General features: G+C 39.4%; 1 protein-coding gene across 3 annotated transcripts in view; it reads right to left on the bottom strand.

Annotated features, from left to right (window-relative positions):
* Window positions 1–22,427, bottom strand: part of Vps16A (vacuolar protein sorting 16) — a 489,369-nt gene that overhangs the window by 78,023 nt on the left and 388,919 nt on the right. For all 3 annotated transcript variants that reach the window (XM_090381825.1, XM_090381827.1, XM_090381826.1), the window contains one exon: window positions 8,169–8,246. In XM_090381825.1, coding sequence (XP_090237951.1) covers window positions 8,169–8,246 — 78 coding nt within the window. The remainder of the gene's footprint in view (window positions 1–8,168; window positions 8,247–22,427) is intronic.

Raw genomic sequence — 22,427 nt, 5'->3', positions numbered from 1 at the left:
CAGCCAAAAAAAAAAATTCCCATTTCAACCAATCTAATTCTAATTTTGATGTTATTAAGTTACATAAATCCAACAAACCATTAAGGCCCATAGTAAGTTTCAAAAATACATCAACAGCAAACTTAGCAAAATTTTTGATTGACTTACTAAAACCTCTAATGAATTATTCCAAATATCACATGAAAAAAAACACGGAACACCTATTTTCGTCAGTCAAAAATATAAAATTAGAACCCGATGGCAAATTATATTCCTTCGATAAAAATCAATATATACAAATGTACACACCCAAAAAGCAGTGAAGGCTACTCAGGACGTTATGCAATGATCCCACACTAAAAAAAACATAACAAAATTAGAAATTTCTGATATAACAAACTTACTAAACATACTGTTATCAGCTAATTATCTTACCCACAAAGGAGTTTTTTTACCAACAGGTATTTGGGATACCAATGGCCGGTTCTGTAAGTGGACATCTCTCAGAATTTTACCTCTTGGAAATAGAAAACCACATCACTTAAAAGTACTCTTCCCCATCCCTTAAATTTTATGGAAGGTACATAGATGATTGTCTGCTTGTAGGCAAACAAGATACCATAAATACAATGTTTCGTGAGTTGAATGATGTAGATGAAAGGCTACAATTCACAACTGCAAATGAAGAAAACAACAGGATAAACTTCCTAAATTTAACATTAACAAGAGATGCCATTAAAATCAACATTAAAATTTATCACAAACTTACAAATAAAGGAAATTGTTTGCATTTTGACAGCTACGCCCCCCCTCTCACAAAAAATTGATTCTAATAGCCCAGATGAATACCTGAAAGCAACAATGCTTTCAGGTATTCATCTACAGAAGATGATCACAAACAGGAAATCGAATCACTTAACTGCGGTTACCCAAAAGGGCTCATAATCGGTGCCTTAAATACTGCCAAAAGAAACAGTAAAGAAAAACCAAAACGAGAAGTGCTAAAAAAACAATAGATAGGCCTCCCATATATTGAAATGTACAACAACCTTTGAAAAAAATTTTCAAAGATTTCGGAGTAAATTTAACCTTCAGCAACTCCAAGAAACTATGGGCATACCTTAAAAATTCAACTAAAATCAAAAAATCGATATATTTCAAACAACAAACAAACAAAGTTTATGCAATTCTTTGCACACCAGACTGCAACTGCATATACATAGGCAGCACAAGAACATGTTCCATACGAGAATCCAAAAGCACAAAAGCAGTTTAAAAGTAGCCTCAAATAATAAAGAAAAAATAGACCACACAGAGAAAAATAGTTCAAAACTGGTAGCCACCACTTAGACACTCACCACTTACCCATCCATTGAAAACACCATAATAATAGACAAACAAGATACAAAATTTAAGATAGAAACCAGTGAAACTCTAGCAATAAGGTCAACAAACAGATCAATAAACATGCATAGAACAATAATAATGTCTGAGGAATGGGACCTAAAACTAATATCCTATAAGTTCAAATTTAATAACGGGTAGTCATGCACCCGGATTTCCGAGTGAAACCTTTTCATATCCTCTCTCCAAAAAAACCTTTAATCTATTCTAAATCTCTAAAATTTTCAAATTCCCAAACTATTAGTGTAATACGAGGGGCAGGAACTTTCCTTCTATCCTACTTCTCTTCCTTTCACCTATTCAAACACCCCCCCCCCCACCATGCTTTTGAAATACAGTAATGGAATGTGCCCAGCCTTCGACACGTGTTTGCTCCCTTTGAAAATGGTATAAACAAAAAGCCCCCATCAAGCTTCAGGAAATCTTCTCCCTTTATACTTCTAATTATTCCCCCATGCATGGATTTAGGATCAAAGCTTGCTTTTATTCCCTCGTCATCTTACTAGGTTTATTTTATTTCAATACTATTCGAATTTCTGAAAGAAAGAGAATTTCTGCCTTAATATATAAGATTTCTAAAATTTAAAATTTAATATTCCAAAAATACTTCTTAATAGCCTATACTATCCTATTTGGTTAAAATTCACAAGACTGATTATTATTATTATTATTATTATTATTATTAGCTATATGATGCAAGGAAGCCTGTGGCTTATGTTGCACCAGCAAAAAAAAAAAAAAAATTCCCAAGTTACCCTGAGAGAGAGAGAGAGAGAGAGAGAGAAAAGTAGAAGGAAATCACCAAGAAAGAGAAGAATGATGATATCCAGCTCAGGGCCCTGGGTGTGCCAAGCCCATACTCACCAGATGTGAGCCCCTGATTTTAAATTTAAAATGAGAACACAGATCCTCCGCAATAGAAAATCAAGATAAGTTAGCATTTGTCTGATTTTACGAAAAGTAGCGGGTTTCGACTACACAAGCTGTCTGTCCAACATGTCTAACAAAGTTTCAAGACTTTAGGATTTCCATAATATTTTTTTACACTATGTCAATCTTAATTCCTTGAAGGCTTCCCATTTAGAATTTGTTGTTGGTAACATCCTGAGTTGGTCCCACTGTATAGAATTTAAAAAATGTCTGAGACCATTGTAGTCACCTTTATGAAAGCAAAAACTCTTCCCTTTACTCTTGATGGTAGTTACATCTTTATGTAAATCCCACATCAGTACACTGTGATCACTGCCACTAAGTGGTTCTATTATCTGCAAATTCATAATGCATGAATAATCACTACTGATAATCAGATCAAGAGTATTACTCCCTCTGGTTGCCTCTCGAACATGCTGCTGTAGAAAACAATCGTCCAATAACTCCACAAAAGTCTTGCTAGTGTGCAAATAACCAACCCACAAGTTCCAGTCAATATCTGGGAAGTAAAAATCCCCCATTATAAAACATTCTGATTTATTAGCCCGCTTTATTTCTCTGTACAATTTTTCGTTGATGGCATATACCCTATAATTTTAAAGGAATCAGCAAGTGAGTGCATTTAAACCATTAAAGCTAATTATGAGAGCAACACTGCACTCAGGAGAGATTCAGTTGAATTGGAAAAGTACCAATGTGTCACAAATACATAAAGGCAGTTCTAAGTGTAGTGGGAAATTTCCAACTGGTCATTCTAATTTCAGTAGTAGTCAAAAACATGGAGACAATGATCAAGGGTAGAATTCTTTTTTTTTTTTTTTTATGAAAATCCCAAACACGAAAGGTCTCAAAAACCTGTAGTACTTAGTACCGTGCATGGGGTTGAAGGAGAAGTATGGGGAGAGGGGGATGCCGGAAACTTTGCTCTAGAGACTAAACATGGGTTTCACCACTTCAAGCCTCCAATAAGCAAAGCGGTGGTATTTCACCGGTTGATGAAAGTCATCTACCACCTACAGGATCATTTAGATAGAAATGGAATTCTGAAAGATACACAGCATGGTTTTGTAAAGGGAATATCATGTTGAACAAATCTGAGAGCTATTTTGGCAGGGTCACTCATGAGCTGGATTTAGGGAATAATTTCAACATTGTTCATTTAGATTTCAGCAAAGCATTTGACTGAGTCCGACATGAGAGGCTACTTTATATGCTAGACCAGGTTGGAATCACAGGGAAAATCCTTAGATGGATGTCAGGATAGCTTCAGGGCAGGAGGCAGAGGGTTATGATAAATGGTTATTCTTCATATTGTGTTAATGTAAGAAGTGGAGTTCCCCAAGGTTCAGTATTGGGACGACTATTGTTTTTGATTTTCTTGAATGACATTGATGAAGGGAAAGAGGAATTGATGTTGAAATGTGCAAATGATGTAAAGATTGGTCAAGTAGTTAATGATCACTGCCAAGCAGAGTTCTTCAGAGTAACCTAGAGAGACTTTAGGGATTGTCAGAAAAATGGCAACTATGCTTTAATTCAGTAAAATGCAAGGTCTTACATCTGGGGAACATCAACCCCAAAATAATATACACTTAGTGGAAGTTAACTAAAGTCAGTAGTGGAAAATGGGGACTTGGGAGTTTACAATTTGGTCAGGCATGAAATTCTCTGAGCATTGTAGACAGGCTGCAAGGGAGGTACATGGTGTCCTATCGATGATTAATTGAACATTTTCTATTCAATCAATTAAGATAAGGACATCATAATCCTATTATATAAGGCTATTGTCAGACCACACTTGAAATACTGTGTTCAAGCACAGGCACTCCCCAGCTTACGTAATACTCGACTTACGGAAATTGTACTTTACATAAGTTTTTGTCAGCCAGTGCAAACTTAAAAAAATTGTGGAAACACATTTTGCATCCTGTAGGAATAAATGGTTAAAATAAAAATCCCATAGTAATAAATTGTATTTTTAGTAATTCGTTCCAGACCTCGGAAGTTGGAATTTTTGCTATATAACTAAGCTATTTATCTCTCTAAAAGGTCATTTTTATAATGGAAATTGCATTACACTTTCATCTGTTAAAAGTTAAAAGAATCAATGTTCTGTTAAAAGAATCAATTTTGAAAGCATTTGTGATATTTTAACAATAAAAACAATTTTCACTTTCTGGTTTATTGGGCTTTTCTGTCAGCGCAATCTATTATAAATGGGTAGTAAACTCAATCTTATTGCATTTGCGATAATACAGATAACTGGAATTCTGTGGGTTTTTACGTTATAGTATTATGGTGAAATGAATTCCCCTTCACTGAAATCATCAATCATATAAAAAACATAAATAAATTTTCAGAATCTTCTCTTCATCTGGGGAACATCAGATGAAGGAAACAAAACAAAACAAAATTGATTTAGAAACAAAGATGATTAAAGATGATGACGGAATTAGATCTCGCTGCATCAATAGTGAATACTATTTAAGGGAAAGTGCACATATAAAAGAACATGCTAAAGAATCAGCGCATTTAAGATCAACAGTGATCACAAAACAGCATTCAGGTGCTATATCAAAGATGGAAAAGCTATTAATAATATGGATAGAAAATCAGATTCAGAAGAAAGTGCCCCTGAGTCCAATGGCCATTCAAGCAAAAGCAAGAAGTATGTATGAAGATATTAAAAACAAGTATGGCAAACCTCAAATCAAGTTCGTGGCAAGCAATGGGTGGTTTAATAGGTTCAAGCATTGCGCTCGTTTCCAAAACATTAAAGTAGTGGTGAAGTTGCCAGCGCCAATTCTGCAGCTGCAGAAAAATTTTGTGATGTGCTGGAAAAAAACCCTTCTAAATCTCCATAGCCCTTAACTAACTTCCGCAGCAGCATGCTTATCAGCTGGAGAGTTAATTCTGGCAATGATGCTCGAAAGGTAAAACTTGCTGACATTATGCCCGTCTCCTCACTCTTTTTGTAATTTTATAATTTTTATAATTTTGTACATTTTTGTAATTTTTCCTGCACATGAGATAAAAAAATTGAATAAATAATTCTATTGACTGTACATGTTCATTTGAACATTTCATTTTTGCTTCAACCAAATTTAGCGTGCATAGTTGCGAGTGCTGAATAAGCATTTAGGGAAATTCCAACTTACATAAAACTCAACTTAAGTAGAATTCCACGGAAGTTGGGGAGGGGCTGTACAGAGACCGCACCTAAAAACAAGACATTGAACTTCTTGAAAGGATTCAAAGATGGATAACTTAGCTAGTGAGATTGGCAAAGGGCATCCAGATAAAGAATGACTTCGAATATGTGGGTTGCACAGCTTGGAAACTAGGCACCTTAGAGGAGACTTGATTGAGGTGTTTAAGGCTCTGAGAGGCAAAAGTAAAATGAATGAGGACAAAATTTTCCCAGTTGTAAATGATTCTAGAACTAGGAGCCATAAACTCAAGTTATGGGGGGGGGGGGGATGTTTAGACTGGATTGCAGGAAGTTTTATTTTAGCCAGCGAGTTATAAATTACCTACATGGGTGATTGAGGCTGACAGTTTGGGGAAATTCAAAGGTCAGCTGAAAAGTAACCTATGGGAGGAGGAAATGCATAGGTTGTCTATTTCCTTTTCTTTTATTATTTATTTTATTTTATTATTATTATGCTCCTTTTTTCTTTTTTTTTTTTTTTTTTGGTTGGTGCAGCATAAGCCTTAGGCTTATGCTGCACTAGTAAAAGTAAAGTAAAGTGCAGCCATTATCAACCCACTGCAGGGTGGAAGCCTCCTCAACAATTCATGCTGAGGGAAATGGACCATAATCTGCCACGCTGGTCCAGTGCGGGTTGGCAGATCGACCGTATTCAGCAGGCAGGGGCTTGAACCCCGGTCTACTCAAAGAGCGTGTGCTACTGCACTCCCGCTCCTGCCCACTCGGCTACGGAGGCCGTCTGCTGCACTAGTACCATTACTAATACTAAAGGTCTAGTGCAGTGGTACCTTAGGGTGCCGCAACAACATTCCAGGAGTGCCACGTAATTTGGGTTTAAGTTACTTAAACTTATTATTTTTTTTAAATTTATATGTTTATTTCATTATAAAAAGGTGTACAGTATCTTTTTAATTTTGTAGTGATCTATAATTAATGTTTACTTAGTACCTCTATATAAAGAATAAAATTATTATATAATTTTATATAATTTTACAAAATATATATTTATATATATTTTGTTATAGTAGTAATATATAACAGTTAAGAAGCAAAATAAGCAGAAAAAGGAAAATAACAAAAGTTATAGTATGTCTAATGCTCCAAAACATGCAGTGCAGCAGTAAAGGAAGCAAAAGGATATAAATAATGTGTGGTTTGTAAAATAAATGAAGTGTCTGTGGAAATGTTTGTTTGTTTGTTATTTGGTTTTTAGGAGCATTAGCAACTAAGGCCATATTGCTCCAGGATATGTGGTGGTCATTCCCTGACCTTTCCGCATCCTCCGCATTTGGTGGTGACGGGCTCGAACCCCGGTCTAATCAAGAAGCGTGTGCTACGCACTGCTGCTCCTTCCCACCTGGCTACGGAGGCGCCTGGAAATGGAAATGAAAAGTGCACACAGTGCCTGACATAAGAGAAGCTTAAGGGATAGTCGAAAGTGGAAGTGAAGTAGTGGTTAAACAGGTGAAAGAATTTGAAAAACCTAGTACAAAAATGAACTGGGACTGACTGAGGAAGCAAAAAAAAAAAAAAAAATTGTACAAAAATAAAAATAAAAAATAATGCATAACAAAGAAATAAATAAGTAAACAATACTATATTCAGATATGGGAAGGCAATTTTAGCAAGAGAGGATGGTAAATATGCAAAAATCAAGGGTGGCAAATATGCAAAATCAAGGGTGGCAAATATGCAAAATCTGAATATAGTAGATGAAAAAAAGATACATAGCCAGGAAATTCATTAGAGGACTACTCCTGAATATGCATCAGGAAATGCGTTTCCAAACTTGTCTGTAGTATTAGAAAAAGGGAGAAAGCAAATATGCAGCCCTTAATTGAAATACTAGTAGACAAGGTAGTCCCTATGCGCATAAAAAATGTAAATTGAAATAAATACAAAAAAAATACAAATTTACAAAAGGGTTATTTGTATTTATTTTAATTTACATTTTTTACACTGAATAGGGATTACCTTGTCTACTAGTATTTTGATAAAGGGCTGCATATTTGCTTTCTCCCTTTTTCTAATACTACAGACAAGTTTGGAAACACATTTCCTGACACATGATCAGGAGTAGTCCCCTGATGAATTTCCTGGCTATGTATCTTTTTTTCATCTACTATATTCAGATTCTGCATATTTGCCATCCCCTGATTAGACCTTTTGCTAAAATTGCCCTCCCATATCTGAATATAGTATTGTTTACTTATTTATTTCTTTGTTATGTATTGTTTTTCATTTTTATACAATTTTTTTTTGTTTGCTTCCTCAGTCCCAGTTCATTTTTGTACTAGGTTTTTTAAATTCTTTCACCTGTTTCACCACTTTCACTTTCCCTTAAACTTCCACTTTCCCTTAAACTTCTCTTAGTTCAGCCACTGTGTACTTTTCATTTCCATTTTCACAGTCACTTCATTTATTTTTCAAACCACACATTATTTTTACACGCACGCACGCAGAATCGGATCTAACAGACAGAAAATTGAGTAGGGGTGCCACAAAATAAAATAAATTACTTAGGGGTGCCGTTATTTAAAAAAGGTTGAAAACTACTGATCTAATGTCTATGAAACATTAAACAGTGTGAAATGGAATTAATGGATAAAAATCAGTGTGTAAAGTTGCTAAACGAAAAGCTTACCGATGCAGCAAAATCATTTCTGGCTTTCTTGTAACAATCTACTGCCTTTTTTAAAGCTTCTCTTCGTTTTTCTACTATCTGAAATGAAAACATTAATATAAAACTCTGAAAATCTGTATTTGAAACTATACCAAACATACATCAAAAAAATATTGCGATACGTGCAATATCACATGTTCTTTCATTTCGCTCAAAGCATTTCATAATTTTGTTGTTTTCCTCTATCGACAGAGGCGGACTGGCCATAAGCCTTACTGGGGAAACCCCGGTGGGCCGGAGGTTGGTATGATTTTGGCCATAAACAATATGGCCATAAACAATTAGCATTAGCATTAGCATTAGTAGAGGCATTTGATGCAAGAAAGCAAGCTTATGCAGCATCAGCCAAAAAAAAAAAAAAAAAAAAAAAAAAGTAACATAAATAAATAAAAATAACCACTTCCACTTCACCCCTCTGTTCGTTCGAAATACCTGTCCAGCTGAGCCTTAAACTTATTTAGGCTATCAACTTCCACGACAAGGGATGGAAGTCTGTTCCACCCACCAACCACCCGCTGGCTAAAGGCAAATTTCCGCACATCTATCCTACATCTGTCTTTCCTCAATTTGAATTTATGCCCTCTCAGGTGATTTTTCTGAGCTAGAGGAAGAATCCCATCAGCATTGAGCATGCTCAAACCATTCAAGGCTTTGTACACCTCTATCAGATCACCCCGCTGGTGCCTAGTTTCCAGACACTGTAATTTGCAAAACTTAAGCCTTTCTTCGTAAGAGAACCCCTTTGTCCCATTCACCAATCTAGTTGCCCTTCTCTGTACTCGTTCCAGCAGCTCTACATCCTTCCTGAAATGAGGCCTCCAGGCCTGTATACAGTACTCTAGGTGTGGCCTGACCATTGCCTTATACAAGGGAATAATCACCTCCTTATCCCTGCTAGAAAAATTTCTATATATCATTGACAATACACCATGAGCTACTCTTGCAGCTCGTCTGCACTGCTCAGAGAACTTCATATCTGCCTGCACCACCACCCCCAGGTCCCTTTCATTCTCTACCACTGTCAGTGTAGTACCACAGAGTTGATACGTTGCTCTGGGGTTGCTGTTTCCCATATGTAGTACTTTACATTTGTCAATGTTAAACTTCATTTGCCACCTCGAAGCCCATCTGCTCAACCTTTCCAAATCCTGTTGCAGCAGCATAGTGTCAGTAGTGTCCTTGACAACCCTGCCAACCTTTGTATCGTCTGCAAACTTGGACATTAAGCCTGATATACCATCATCAATATCATTTATAAATACAGAAAACAATAAAGGCCCCAATACTGAACCCTGAGGGACTCCACTAATAACATTAGTCCACGATGAGCAGTGTCCATTGATTACCACTCTCTGTCTTCTCCCCCTCAACCACCCCTTTATCCATAGCAGCAACTTGCCTCCAATGCCACACTGCTCCAATTTGTGCAGCAGTCTTCCATGTGCAACAGTATCAAAAGCCTTTCTAAGATCCAAGAATATAATATCAAAGTTATTCCCTGCATCCAGTTCTTTTGTGACTGCATCATAGTATCCAATCAAATTGGTCAGGCAAGACTTCCCCTTAACAAAACCATGCTGTGTCCTAGCTATAACTGAAGTCTTGTCTAGATGATCCTGCAGTGCTTCTTTCACCAGTGCCTCCATCAATTGTATTAGGCCACTACAAATTTTCCCCGGCAAAAATTTTTGAAAGTCTATTGATAATGCTTTTCTTTTCTCTCTGAATCTGTAGTATCTTCACCAGCACGCTTCCTTTTCACACTTTTCTCAAGTATTTTACTCATTTTTAGAGAATAAAACACAATTACAGTATAAAAAGGACAAAAATGAGAAGGCACGCTTGATACACATAAAGCTGCCCGCTTGTAGCAACTGAATAAACAAAGCAGTAAACACAGAAACACATTATTATCACCTCTCACTAGCTCACATTTTACTAAAACACATTTCTGGAGGTCATTATCATAAAACAATAAAAACAATTTCCAGTTGCATTCCTGCTAGTGGAATCTGTTATAAATGGGTAGTAAACTCGATCTAATTGCATTTGCGATAATACCGACAGCTGTAATTTTGGGTTTTTATGTTATTATGGTGAAATATGTTTCCCCTTCACTGAAATCTTCAATCATATGAAAAACATAAATACATTTTCCAAAACTGCTCTTCATTCAGTTCAGGTGATTCCAGAGTTCGAATGCTATTTCTTGTAAACATGAAGGCGAATCATGCATAAGCGAATTTGGTTTATGTTATATATGACATTGCTCCCCTATTTATAAATCGTGTATGATCGAATTCGTGTAGTGTAAACACGTGTTATATGAGGACGTACTATATAGTGTATTTTAATTTTTTCTCAGGGTAAGTATTTTTTGTGCTACCATGTGCAACTTATTTATTAGCATATGCTTATAGCATCGATTCTTTATACGATTTCAATTTTTTAGCATTGCTTATAAATATCACGAAACTTACCTCCTAACATGTGGTTGATCAACAAATATGTTAATATTTGTTGATCAACCACATGTTAGTCAACCTTGATTTGGTTAAGCCAAATCTCAGCAAATTTGAATATCAAATTCAACAGAGGCAAGAATTTCAGTAAGAGTGTCCATTTTATTGTCAAGACTTCTCATATTCTGAAAGAAGCAACTGGCTTCAAATGTAGAAATACTGCTCACTGGAATTAACTAGAACAGACTATAAATAATCTCCTATTAAATTTAATTTTTCCCTTTTCTCCTCCTCTTCGCTCTCTTATCTTATTTCTACTTTTAACTAAATGCAGCACGCAAAGAGGGGAACATGTCAGGTTCTGGAAACATTAATAAAGGTCAAGAGGCAAATACTTGAGTAGAGTTTACTCATAATGACAAAAATCTGCAAGATAAAATTATACACTAGTAAAAATAACATTATCCATCACTGAAGGTCACACACAATAAACTCATAATATCACACATTTTCAAATGGATTAGTAGACAAGTTTGGGGTGGCCACCGTACAGTGAAGACATGCAGTTTAACGCTCCATAGAAATTTGTTTAAAAAATATGTGCTTTAACTTCAGTTCTTGTCTCAAAAAGTATTCTCACTCAAAGATGTCAACTAGTGGACTTCCCTGGTAAGAAAATTTTAAATTTCTGTTGGGAAATGAGTAGGTTATTTGCTTTAATATCTGTATCCTTTATTTGCCAGACCGCAGTGGTCACCATGTGGCTGGCAGCAGGGATATAGAGAGGCACCGCTATCTCGTGGTTGCCATGTAAATGCCGTGCACTTATACCTATAACTACAAGCAGCTCTTAATTCGATTCAGGTTAATTTTGAATTTTTTTGAATATTACTTTGTTCCCAATGATAAAAGAAATTTGTCCACTGCTTTTCCGTACTGTATAATGACATCTGGAACTCTCTGCCTGCACGAGCTGCCGACACTAAGCCTGTCTGTAACATTTCTGGAATTTACGCCTCAGAGCTCATTTACCCACTCCTCACTCACTCACAGTGCCTTCAGTGACTTTACACATATTCTGTATTCGCCATTGAGCTTTTTGCTTACTTCAAGGGTGCTGATAATCCTTTAAATCGCAAATACCTATGGGTTCTGCAGCCATGAGCGAACCTACTACTTGCACTGGGTGTTATCACGTTGACTATGTCCTTGTGTGCACTTCTTGCAAAGCCATTCGCCTCTGTGGGCCATGTAGCCCATACGCTGATCTGAAGACTTGCAAAGAAAATTAAAAATTCTTGGAAATGTGAGCTTTGCAAACAAGCAGAAAATGACTCGAGGAATGTCAATGACACTTCACCTAATTCACAAACTGACCCGGAGTGCGTATCCCACAGTGATTTTATTCAGCTAACTGATTCTGTTAACGAAATTCAGACCACAATCTCACAACTTTCTGCTGAGTTTACACGATTAAAGGACTCAGGGCAACAGAGAACCGACATCACAGGTGCAAAACCTGATGACTTCTAGAACAGAGGATACCTGAACCTGGTGTGACAAGTTCAAGAACCACGGACACAGTTGTTAAGAGTACCGAGTGGTTGATGTCCAGAATTAATCAGCTTGAAAAGGAATTATTAAACTTCAGGATACCCTCACCAGAAGCAATAGAAAAATAGATCATGGAAATGAAATCTAAAAAGCACAACTGGCAGAGCTACAAGATGACATCACAGTGCTATACAAAGAAAACAAGGAGTTGAAATTTATACTCCTTGATATCTACAATAAGATTGAATTGAGTAAGCTAGCAGATCTGAGCAAACTCACTAGCCTTCTGAACTCAGACGATCTTCGTAAATTATATAAAAATTACCCAAAGGCCATTACAGTATCAGTCTGCCCCGAATGTAGCAAAAAATCAAACCCCAGTCCGTCAGAAGTTCCACGAAGGAACGAACCTGAAAAATGGCCAAGCACTGGACATCGTCGAGCGCCATCTCCTCGATCCAGCCAGCTTCTATAAACAAACAGGAAAAGGCAAAAACTGCCCATCATTCACGCACGCTCAAGAAGAACCTGAAAAGAGCAACTGATGTTAATCATCACTCGATGAAAGAGAGGTTTCCACAATTACAGAAGCAGGTTCCACCAATGGTCAATGGCACCGCATGTAGCAACTCTCTTATGTGCAATAATGAATTCTCCACCTCTATGCCAATGACGCAAAAGTCATCATTTCCACCTTCACAACCAACTTCTCACATATCTCGCAGTGCCTGTCGTGTCATACTTCACTCGCACTTCTCATCTTCACAAGGCCTGGGACTCAGTCTCGGAGCGAATTCAATATTCGAACCAGCGGATTCTTCCACACTACAATTTCCACTCCCAGTTCATCCCACTGCAAACTATTGCATGAAACCAGAGGAAAGTACACGTATGACCTTCAGAGTGAGCCAACGAACAAGTCCAGCTTCACGTGAATGGCTTCGGATTGGCACATCGACCAACTCCAAACTGCAGCCTTCCCGCACACCTCCCAGATGGCAGTAGTCCAGACCCTCTAGTGGGCTTTTCATATCTTGTTTAGCCCCAAATACCACACCAAATCATGTGGCCGAGGTTCTACGTGATCAACTAAACCTTCGACTAAAGGTGCAGCAACTTCACATCAGGAACCCCCACTGCGCATTGTTCAGGGTTGAATGCGCACAAGACCTGTTCAATTTAATTGGAACTGAATCTATCTGGCCTATTGGCACCATTATTAGACCCTTCTATAATAGGAGAACTAGTCACCTTCCCCAACCTCCACCTCTGCACCACCACCACCACCCACAGCTGACTCGACTCATTCCCAGACAACTTCCAACGATCTCAGCAGATGTCATACTACTGCTCTGCCAAATCCCACAGTTAAAGCACCACCCCACCATGATAAGAGTATCCTGAGTCCCCTATGTGATGGTCCTCATAAAATACCGGTCCATCTTTCATTAGGAAGTTGTGCCGTTCACTCGTGAACATGCCAACTCAGGACACCTCCAATCAGACGGAAATTCATTGAACACCTGTCATTAAGTTGTACTTCCAAAATATCAGGTCCATTAGGAACAAACTAGATTCAGCAGAACAGAACTTCCTCTCTCAGGTCGTTGACGTGGTCTGCCTTGCAGAAATGTGGCTTCAACCTAATCAAGACACACTCTTCTGCTCAGCTATTGCTGGTTACCACATGTTCACCTCCAGGAAGCAATCTAAAGGCGGTGGAGTAGTCATGCTGTATAACTCCTCCCTATTCTCATATGAGAATTCGACCTCAACAACAACTCAAGCTTTCGAAGCGATTATAGTCTCGCTACACTGCAGCAATAATTCAGACACAGCATGGGTTTGTTAAGGGAAAGTCTTGTCTGACAAATTTGATTGGTTATTATGATGTGGTCACAAAGGAACTGGATGCAAAAAATAATTTTGATATCATATACTTGGATTTCAGGAAAGCTTTTGACACTGTTGCGCATGGAAGACTACTGTACAAATTGGAGCAGAATGGTATTAAGGGTAAGTTGCTACAATGGATAAAAGGATGGTTAAGTGGGAGAAGACAGAGGGTGGTAATCAATGGGTGCTGCTCTTCATGGACTAATGTTATTAGTGGAGTCCCACAGGGTTCGGTGTTGGGTCCACTGTTGTTTTGTGTATTTATCAATGATATTGATGAAGGTATATCAGGCTTAATGTCGAAGTTTGCAGATGACACAAAGGTTGGCAGGGTTGTTAATGACAGTCATGGCAGTGTGCTACTGCAACAGGATCTAGATAATTTGGGCAGATGGGCTAAGAAGTGGCAACTGAAGTTTAACCTTGACAAATGCAAAGTACTGCATATGGGTAGAAGTAACCCCAGAGAAACGTACCAACTGTGTGGTACTACACTTAAGGTGGTAGAAAATGAAAAAGACCTGGGAGTAATTGTGCAGTCAGATATGAAGTTTTCTGAGCAATGCAGACAGGCTGCTAGGGCAGGTCATGGGGTTTTGTCAATGATATATAGGAATTTTGCTAGCAGAGAAAAGAAGGTGATTGTCCCTCTGTATAAGGCAATGGTCAGGCCACGCCTTGAGTACTGCGTACAGGTCTGGAGGCCTCATTTCAGGAAGGATGTAGATTTACTTGAGCGTGTACAGAGAAGGGCAACAAGATTGGTGAGGGGAATGAAGGGATCCTCTTACCAAGAGAGGCTTAAGTTCTGCAAATTGCAGTGGCTGGAGACTAGGCACCTGCGCGGTGATCTGATTGAGGTCTATAAGGCCTTGAATGGATTGAGCATGCTGAATTCTGATGGGATCCTTCCACTTGTTCAGATTACGAACCTACGGGGACATAAGTTCAAATTAAGAAAGGACAGATGTAGAATAGATGTGCGGAAATTTGCTTTTAGCCAGCGGGTGGTTAATTGCTGGAACAAACTTCCATCTGTCGTTGTGGAAGTTGATAGGTTAAATAAATTTAAGGAGGAACTGGACAGGCATTTGGAGGGAATGGTGTGATTTTTTTTTTTTTTTTTGGCTGATGCTGCATAAGCTCCTACACTTGCTTTCTTGCATCACGTGCCACTACTACTACTACTACTACTACTGCTGCTGCTACGTTTCCACTCCAGACACATTGATATCGCATCCGTGTATATTCCCCCAGGGCCTACAATTGAAATTATTGAAGATCTGGGGAACTGGCTCTTAAACCATCTTCGTCCGTCTGCACAACACCTTGTCTGCGGTGATTTTAACCTGCCTCCAAACCGCCATCACCTCTTTATCAGGCTCTCTGAGTTCTTCAAATCCATCGACATGACACGAGTCAATGAAAATGCCACTAGGGGATTGAACCTACTGGATCTCGCTTTTGCTTCAACACCATGCACAGCTGAGGATGATCGCATCACATTCTTCCTACCCAATCACCAGCCTACAGTTTCGACATGGTAATTGGAGGTACCAAACTTCAACATCCCTGACAACAAAATAGTCAAATATTTTTCAGCACCTAAATATCTTAATCCTCAACTCTGTGTAGAAGTAGCATCCTGCATTCCTTGGGAAGTCCTTATTGACTGCAACCTCAGCCTCACAGTGACACTCTTGTCCAACTGGATTAATCCGTCACCGACTATGCTGCCGCCAAACAAGTAACAGTGACTCTCCATTCCAGAGCGTGGACTGCTGACCTCAACAACAGCTTCAAAAAGAAACAAGTCCTACATAAGAAACGGAAGCTTACGAATGGCAGTCAAGACAGAATCGCCTTTTCCCGTGCCAAGGCCCACTTTAATCAGAAAAAAGCTGCTGCAATCCAAGTAAATCTTGACTGCACTCTGAGGAATGGAAAGCCATTCTATGCTGCCCCACATGGTGGATTCAATCAAATGCTTGATCCTCAAGAATGGCTCAAATACATCACCAGGTTTTCAAATACAACCACAGTCCCATCTACAGCTGTCCAGCCTAACTATGAAAACCTTTCAGATGTCCTAGGGACTATCCAGATCACAAAACATGAGCTCATACGTGCCATCAATTCCCTTCCCACAACAGCCACTGTTGGGGAGGATTGAATTCCGCAATTTATGATCAAATGCTTGAGCACATTCATCATAGACCCTCTTCTCTGGCGCCTCCGTAGCCAGGTGGGAAGGAGCAGCAGTGCGTAGCACACGCTTCTTGATTAAACTGGGGTTCGAGCCCGTCACCACCAAATACAGAGGATGCAGAAAGGTCAGGGAATGACCACCGCATAACCCGGAGCAATATGGCCTTAGTTGCTAATGCTCCTTAAAAAAAAAAAAACAAACCAAACCCTCTTCTCTCGATCTAAAACAGATGCCTCACTGAGCATTATTTCCTACCCCAATGGAATAAGCAGAGAGTGTATCCCTCCCTAAAAACCAATTTGCCACAAACGTCAGCCAGTTCAGACCCATATCAGTTGCCTGTCTGTTAAAAACTCTCGAAAAAGCTTTGCTACCCACAATCACTCACCAAATCCTCCAGACGAAACCACCTGAAATCCACTATGCCATTGCAGGAAAATCATCAATCACTTAACTTGGCAGCCACCACAGAATACATCCTCTCAGTATTCGAACAAAGAGCTGAGCTGGCAACCACATATCTCGACATAAGCGCAGCCTTTAATGACGTGTCGATCCTGGCCTTGCTCCTTCTACTTAAGGAGAAATTTCATATTCGAGGAGATATGCTGTGCTTTTTGGAATCTCTTCTCTGTCACGGAATACTTATTCTCCATCGGCAGCAATACACCCTATACTGTGACATTACTGCTAGAGTACTGCAGGGGGGGTGTCCTGTTCATGGCTATCATCATGCCCATTATTGCCTCCATGAATGGTCTCTTCTGCTATGCCGATGACCTCAAACTGCTGACTCAAATTAACACCGTTCAGTTGAGCAACAGGATCAATTCCCAACTTAAGGATCTTGAATTGTACCTGGCAAACTTCAATCTAAAAATCAACCTACAGAAGTCTGCTCAGGTTATATTCTCCCTTAAATCCATGCCAACACTACTTAACGTGTCACTCGCAGGGGTACGAATACCAAACGTACCCTCGCATACAGACCTTGGCATTCTGTTTGATCAAAAGATGTCCTTTGTCAACCAGATCGAAAAAATCAGTACCAAATTTTCTCATCTACGGTGGATCTCAAAGCAGCAGCTGCCACACGTTCGACATCCTCTCACTGTTAAAAAGTTCATCACCTCCACGATCTACCCCACCATTCTCTATAGTGCAGAAATATGGGCCTCTGCTGCACCTACAAACCTCAAGTGGGTGTACACCGCTGAATACTGGTTACTGAAATGAGCCAATAACAAGCTTCGTCTACCTCCCGCTACCACAACCACCATGATGGCACAAGCATTCGACATCCCGAGGATGAAGTTCCTTATCGTGGAAAAGAGGACCTTCACAGCCAAACTCATCACACAGGCCAGATATCATCTCCAAATATTTGGGACGCTTGTTCTTGGAGGATCCCACAGCCAAGCCTAAGATCGGTACCAGCACTTGTGGCTCACCACAACAGGCTTGTACTCACTAAGAGATTTCTCCCCAAGCAGATGCTCGCTGCCCTGAACCATGCAGACATTGACATCGACAGGATAATAAGTAGGACAGACACAACTTTATCAAAGCCCTTGACCCCTGAATCATTGCCAAGTTGTATTTGTTTTTCTGTATTTTTGATCAGCTCTCTGTTTTTATGCTGTATTTGTATTTCTTTTTGCATTTGTAATCTGTATTTTGTAGCCGTTTGTATGTGTTTGCTGTATTTTGTATTTGTATGCTGTACTTATTCTGCTTTTCTCTAACTGTTATATGTAAACCCCTGGTGCTCATCGCCATGATGGGATATTGTGCTGTAACTTTACTTCACAATAAATATTTATTTATTAATGTGTCACCTAAGATCTACCTTGGGACATAAAAAAAGAATCATCAGTTGAACTAGGATTATCTATTATCTATGTGGAACATTGCCACATGATATAAGACCAATGAACCCATGATTCACAGAGGAACTGGCTGAAGTCATTCCCATTTGAGTCATATAATCCAATATAGTAGTTTCTGATTTCTTCTTGTATAACTGTTATTAAAGTAAAAATTACAAAAATATCAACATATTCAATATAATACTAATTATAATACAGCAATGCTTTTGGGAAGAATTTCAAAAATCTAGTGTTTCAATTCATAATATAGAATTCCATACTAAATAAAGTTGTAACACCGGAAAAATTTACCAAATAAACTCACCCACTTGAATAACAGGTTTTCCTGCTAATTTAGATTTTTCAGGAAGATGCATCTGTTGTTGTTATTGTTATTGTTATTTGGTTTTTAGGAGCATTAGCAACTAAGGCCATATTGCTCCGGGATATGCGGTGGTCATTCCCTGACCTTTCCGCATCCTCCGTATTTGGTGGTGACGGGCTTGAACCCCGGTCTAATCAAGAAGCGTGTGCTACGCACTGCTGCTCCTTCCCACCTGGCTATGGAGGCATTAGCATTAGCATTAGCATTAGTAGAGGCATTTGATGCAAGAAAGCAAGCTTATGCAGCATCAGCCAAAAAAAAAAAAAAAAAAAAAAAAGTAACATAAATAAATAAAAATAACCACTTCCACTTCACCCCTCTGTTCGTTCGAAATACCTGTCCAGCTGAGCCTTAAACTTATTTAGGCTATCAACTTCCACGACAAGGGATGGAAGTCTGTTCCACCCACCAACCACCCGCTGGCTAAAGGCAAATTTCCGCACATCTAACCTACATCTGTCTTTCCTCAATTTGAATTTATGCCCTCTCAGGTGATTTTTCTGAGCTAGAGGAAGAATCCCATCAGCATTGAGCATGCTCAAAACCATTCAAGGCTTTGTACACCTCTATCAGATCACCCCGCTGGTGCCTAGTTTCCAGACACTGTAATTTGCAAAACTTAAGCCTTTCTTCGTAAGAGAACCCCTTTGTCCCATTCACCAATCTAGTTGCCCTTCTCTGTACTCGTTCCAGCAGCTCTACATCCTTCCTGAAATGAGGCCTCCAGGCCTGTATACAGTACTCTAGGTGTGGCCTGACCATTGCCTTATACAAGGGAATAATCACCTCCTTATCGCCAGATGCATCTGTACTGTTAAATATAACCGTCAGTAGCTAAGGCTGCTGACTGTTATACTTGGCAGCTGACCCTTCAGCTGCCAAGGCTGCTGAAACTGATAGATGTTGTGAGGAGATTACTTTTTCAGATTCATGGTTCTAACCAAACTCCAACTGAGGGCTTCTTGATTGGTGCCAATCTGAATCTTGTGCACATGGGTTTGAATGCAAACTTTAAGCTAAGAATGAGTGGAAGCAGTTAATGAGGGTGATGATTCTTTGAAATGTGACTTATTTGGGGTAAACTTTGGTGTACCCTTCAGCTGCCAACAATGCTGAAGCTTACAGATGCCATGGGGAGATTATTTTTTCAGATTCATGGTTCTTTCCTAACCCTTCAACTTGAGTGCTTCTTGTGTGTGCTAATCTGACTCTTGCACACCTGGTGTGCAAGAGTCAGATTAGCACACAGAAGTCTGAGCTTAAAGTTTGGATGCAAACTTTAAGCTCAGACTTCTGAGCTTAATGAAAGCAAGCAGTTAAGAAAGGTGACAGTTCTTTGAAATGTGACTTTTTTTTGGGGGGGAAACAACAGTGTTTTTTCTGGGGGGGATTTGGAGCAAGATCCAGACCCACTTGTGCAGAACTACCTTTCCTATCATGTCCAACTCCTGTGGCAAGGACAAGTGCTAGAGTGGGAATTAACTGAGGGATGTGAGATGATTTCCCTGTCCAGGGATAGACAACTATGGCTGATCCTCGGGACACTAATTGCCAAATGAACTTTCAAAGGGCTGTTTGACTAGTGCTGTCTTTAGAATATTGTATGGATGGACCTGTGTATGTTAAGGTAGATGCGGCTTAAACTTCTTTGTACTACTTAAACTATTTTGTACTACTAAAACTACTTGAACTATTCTTAAACTACTTTCTCCTATGAGGAAGATGTGGAATTGACTTGTGTTGGCATTTGGATGCATCCTCTCTTGTACTTTTGGGAATGATTTGACACCCCTAATCTTGTTTTAATTCACTTAGATAAAGATCATGTCTGCATACTGGGTATATAGAGAGAAGGTTGACTGGTCATTGAAAGATACCAGCATTGGAAACTCATTTTCCAGCTTGAAAATTGTGTTGCTTATCTTCCTCTAAAATAGTCACACATAAGCAATTAAATCTTGAGTTGTAAGACATAATACAAGTGTGGCTATAATGCTCATGCTGGGAACACTGTATTTGTATCTATCATATCCCACAATGCAAATGTAGGTTGCTAACCTTAACTTGGAAGTCTGAATTCTACAAAAGGCGGAAGATGATTGGGGGGGGTTGAATCCTGTTCCATGGGAGTTCTGGAACAGAGAAATAATGGGAGTACTGTGGCTCAGGGTAGAACTGAGTGGGGGGGAGGCAGTTGCCCTCTGAATCACAGCCTTTTAAAATACACTGCTTGTTTAATGTTTGTGGAGCAATCAGGTACACGACATGATATTGCCAAGGGGAATATCTTTGTGTGTGTGTGCGATGTAAGGAGTGTGAGGAAATCAGGCGACAACTCAGTGTTGTCATGGGCCTATACGAGAGCTCAAAACACAGGGTGGATGCCCTTGAAGGATCTAAATTGAGGGCCCATCAAGCTCTCAGCTGCCCACATCAATGCCACAGCTTGCACTTCATCAACATGTAACACAGCAGCAACCCCAAAGGCACAATGCACTGGTCAAACAGGAACTAGTAGTTGCCAGTGACTCTATTGTCAGTGAAATGAGGAACATATTGTGCAAAAAGGATAGGTGAAACAGCACCAGGGTATGTCTCCCAGGAGCAAAGGTTGATGACGTAGAGCAGATATCATCTATTAAAGGCACAAAAGGTGATATTGTTGTACACGTTGGCACTAATGATATTAAGAGTAGGAGAGCAGCAGAATTACTTAACAAGTACAGGTCAATGTTGAAACAAATCTGTGAATTATGGTTGAATTTGAAAGTGTCTGCAATTCTGCCCAGACACGATAGGAGAGAGTATATGATGAGAGCCTTGTCAATCAATTCGGCCCTGGACAGATTGTGCAAGGCTGAAGGGGTAGACTTTTTCTCAGCTTGGTCAAGGCTTGTTAACAGGAGAGACTGCTTCTACAGGGAGGATGGGATACCCTTTAATAGAATGGGTGCAAGAATATTTGCTGATGCAACCGAGGCAGTGTTAGGTGGATCAGAAAACTGCTAGCTTGGGGGGAGGGGGTGGGATACACGGACTAATAGATTAACAGTAACGGACTAATAGATTAACAGTAGCCACTGGTAGAGGTGAAAATGATTCTTGAACTGCTTCTATTGGAATGAGCAGCAGCCTGGAAAACAAGATGCAGGGGATTTCAGAGACTGCTGGGAGTCACTGCATTAGCATTAGCAGAGGCATATGATGCAAGAAAGCAAGCTTATGCAGTATCAGCCAAAAAAAAAAAAAAAAACACACTCCCATTTCACCCGTTCATTCCAAATACCTGTCCAGCTCAGCATTAAATTTATTAAGGATATCAACATCCACAACAAAGGATGGAAGTCTGTTCCACCAACCAACTACCCACTGGCTAAAAGCAAACTTCCGCACATCTGTCTTTCCTCAATTTGAATTTATGCCCTCTCAGGTGGTTATTCTGAGTAAGAGGAAGAATCCCATCAGCATTGAGCATGCTCAAACCATTCAATGCTTTATACACCTCAATCAGATCATCTCGCAGGTGCCTAATCTCGGGGCACTGTAATTTGGAAAACTTAAGCCTTTCTTCGTAAGAGCAACCCTTTGTTCCGTTCACTAATCTTGCTGCCCTTCTCTGTACTCGTTCCAAAAGCTCTACATCCTTCTTGAAACGAGGCCTCCGAACCTGTATACAGTACTCAAGGTGTGGCCTGACCATTGCCTTATACAAGGGGTTAATTATCTCCTTATTCCTGCTAGAAAAATTCCTGTATATCTTTAACAAGACACCATGAGCTATTTTTGCAGACTGTCTGCACTGCTCAGAAAACTTCATATCATCCTGCACAATTACTCCCAGGTCTT

This window comes from Mastigoproctus giganteus, chromosome 9 (genome assembly GCF_048544385.1).
Source record: "Mastigoproctus giganteus isolate SK-2022 chromosome 9, ASM4854438v1, whole genome shotgun sequence".
Lineage (NCBI taxonomy): Eukaryota > Metazoa > Arthropoda > Arachnida > Uropygi > Thelyphonidae > Mastigoproctus > Mastigoproctus giganteus.
This window is presented reverse-complemented; position numbering and strand designations above follow the sequence as displayed.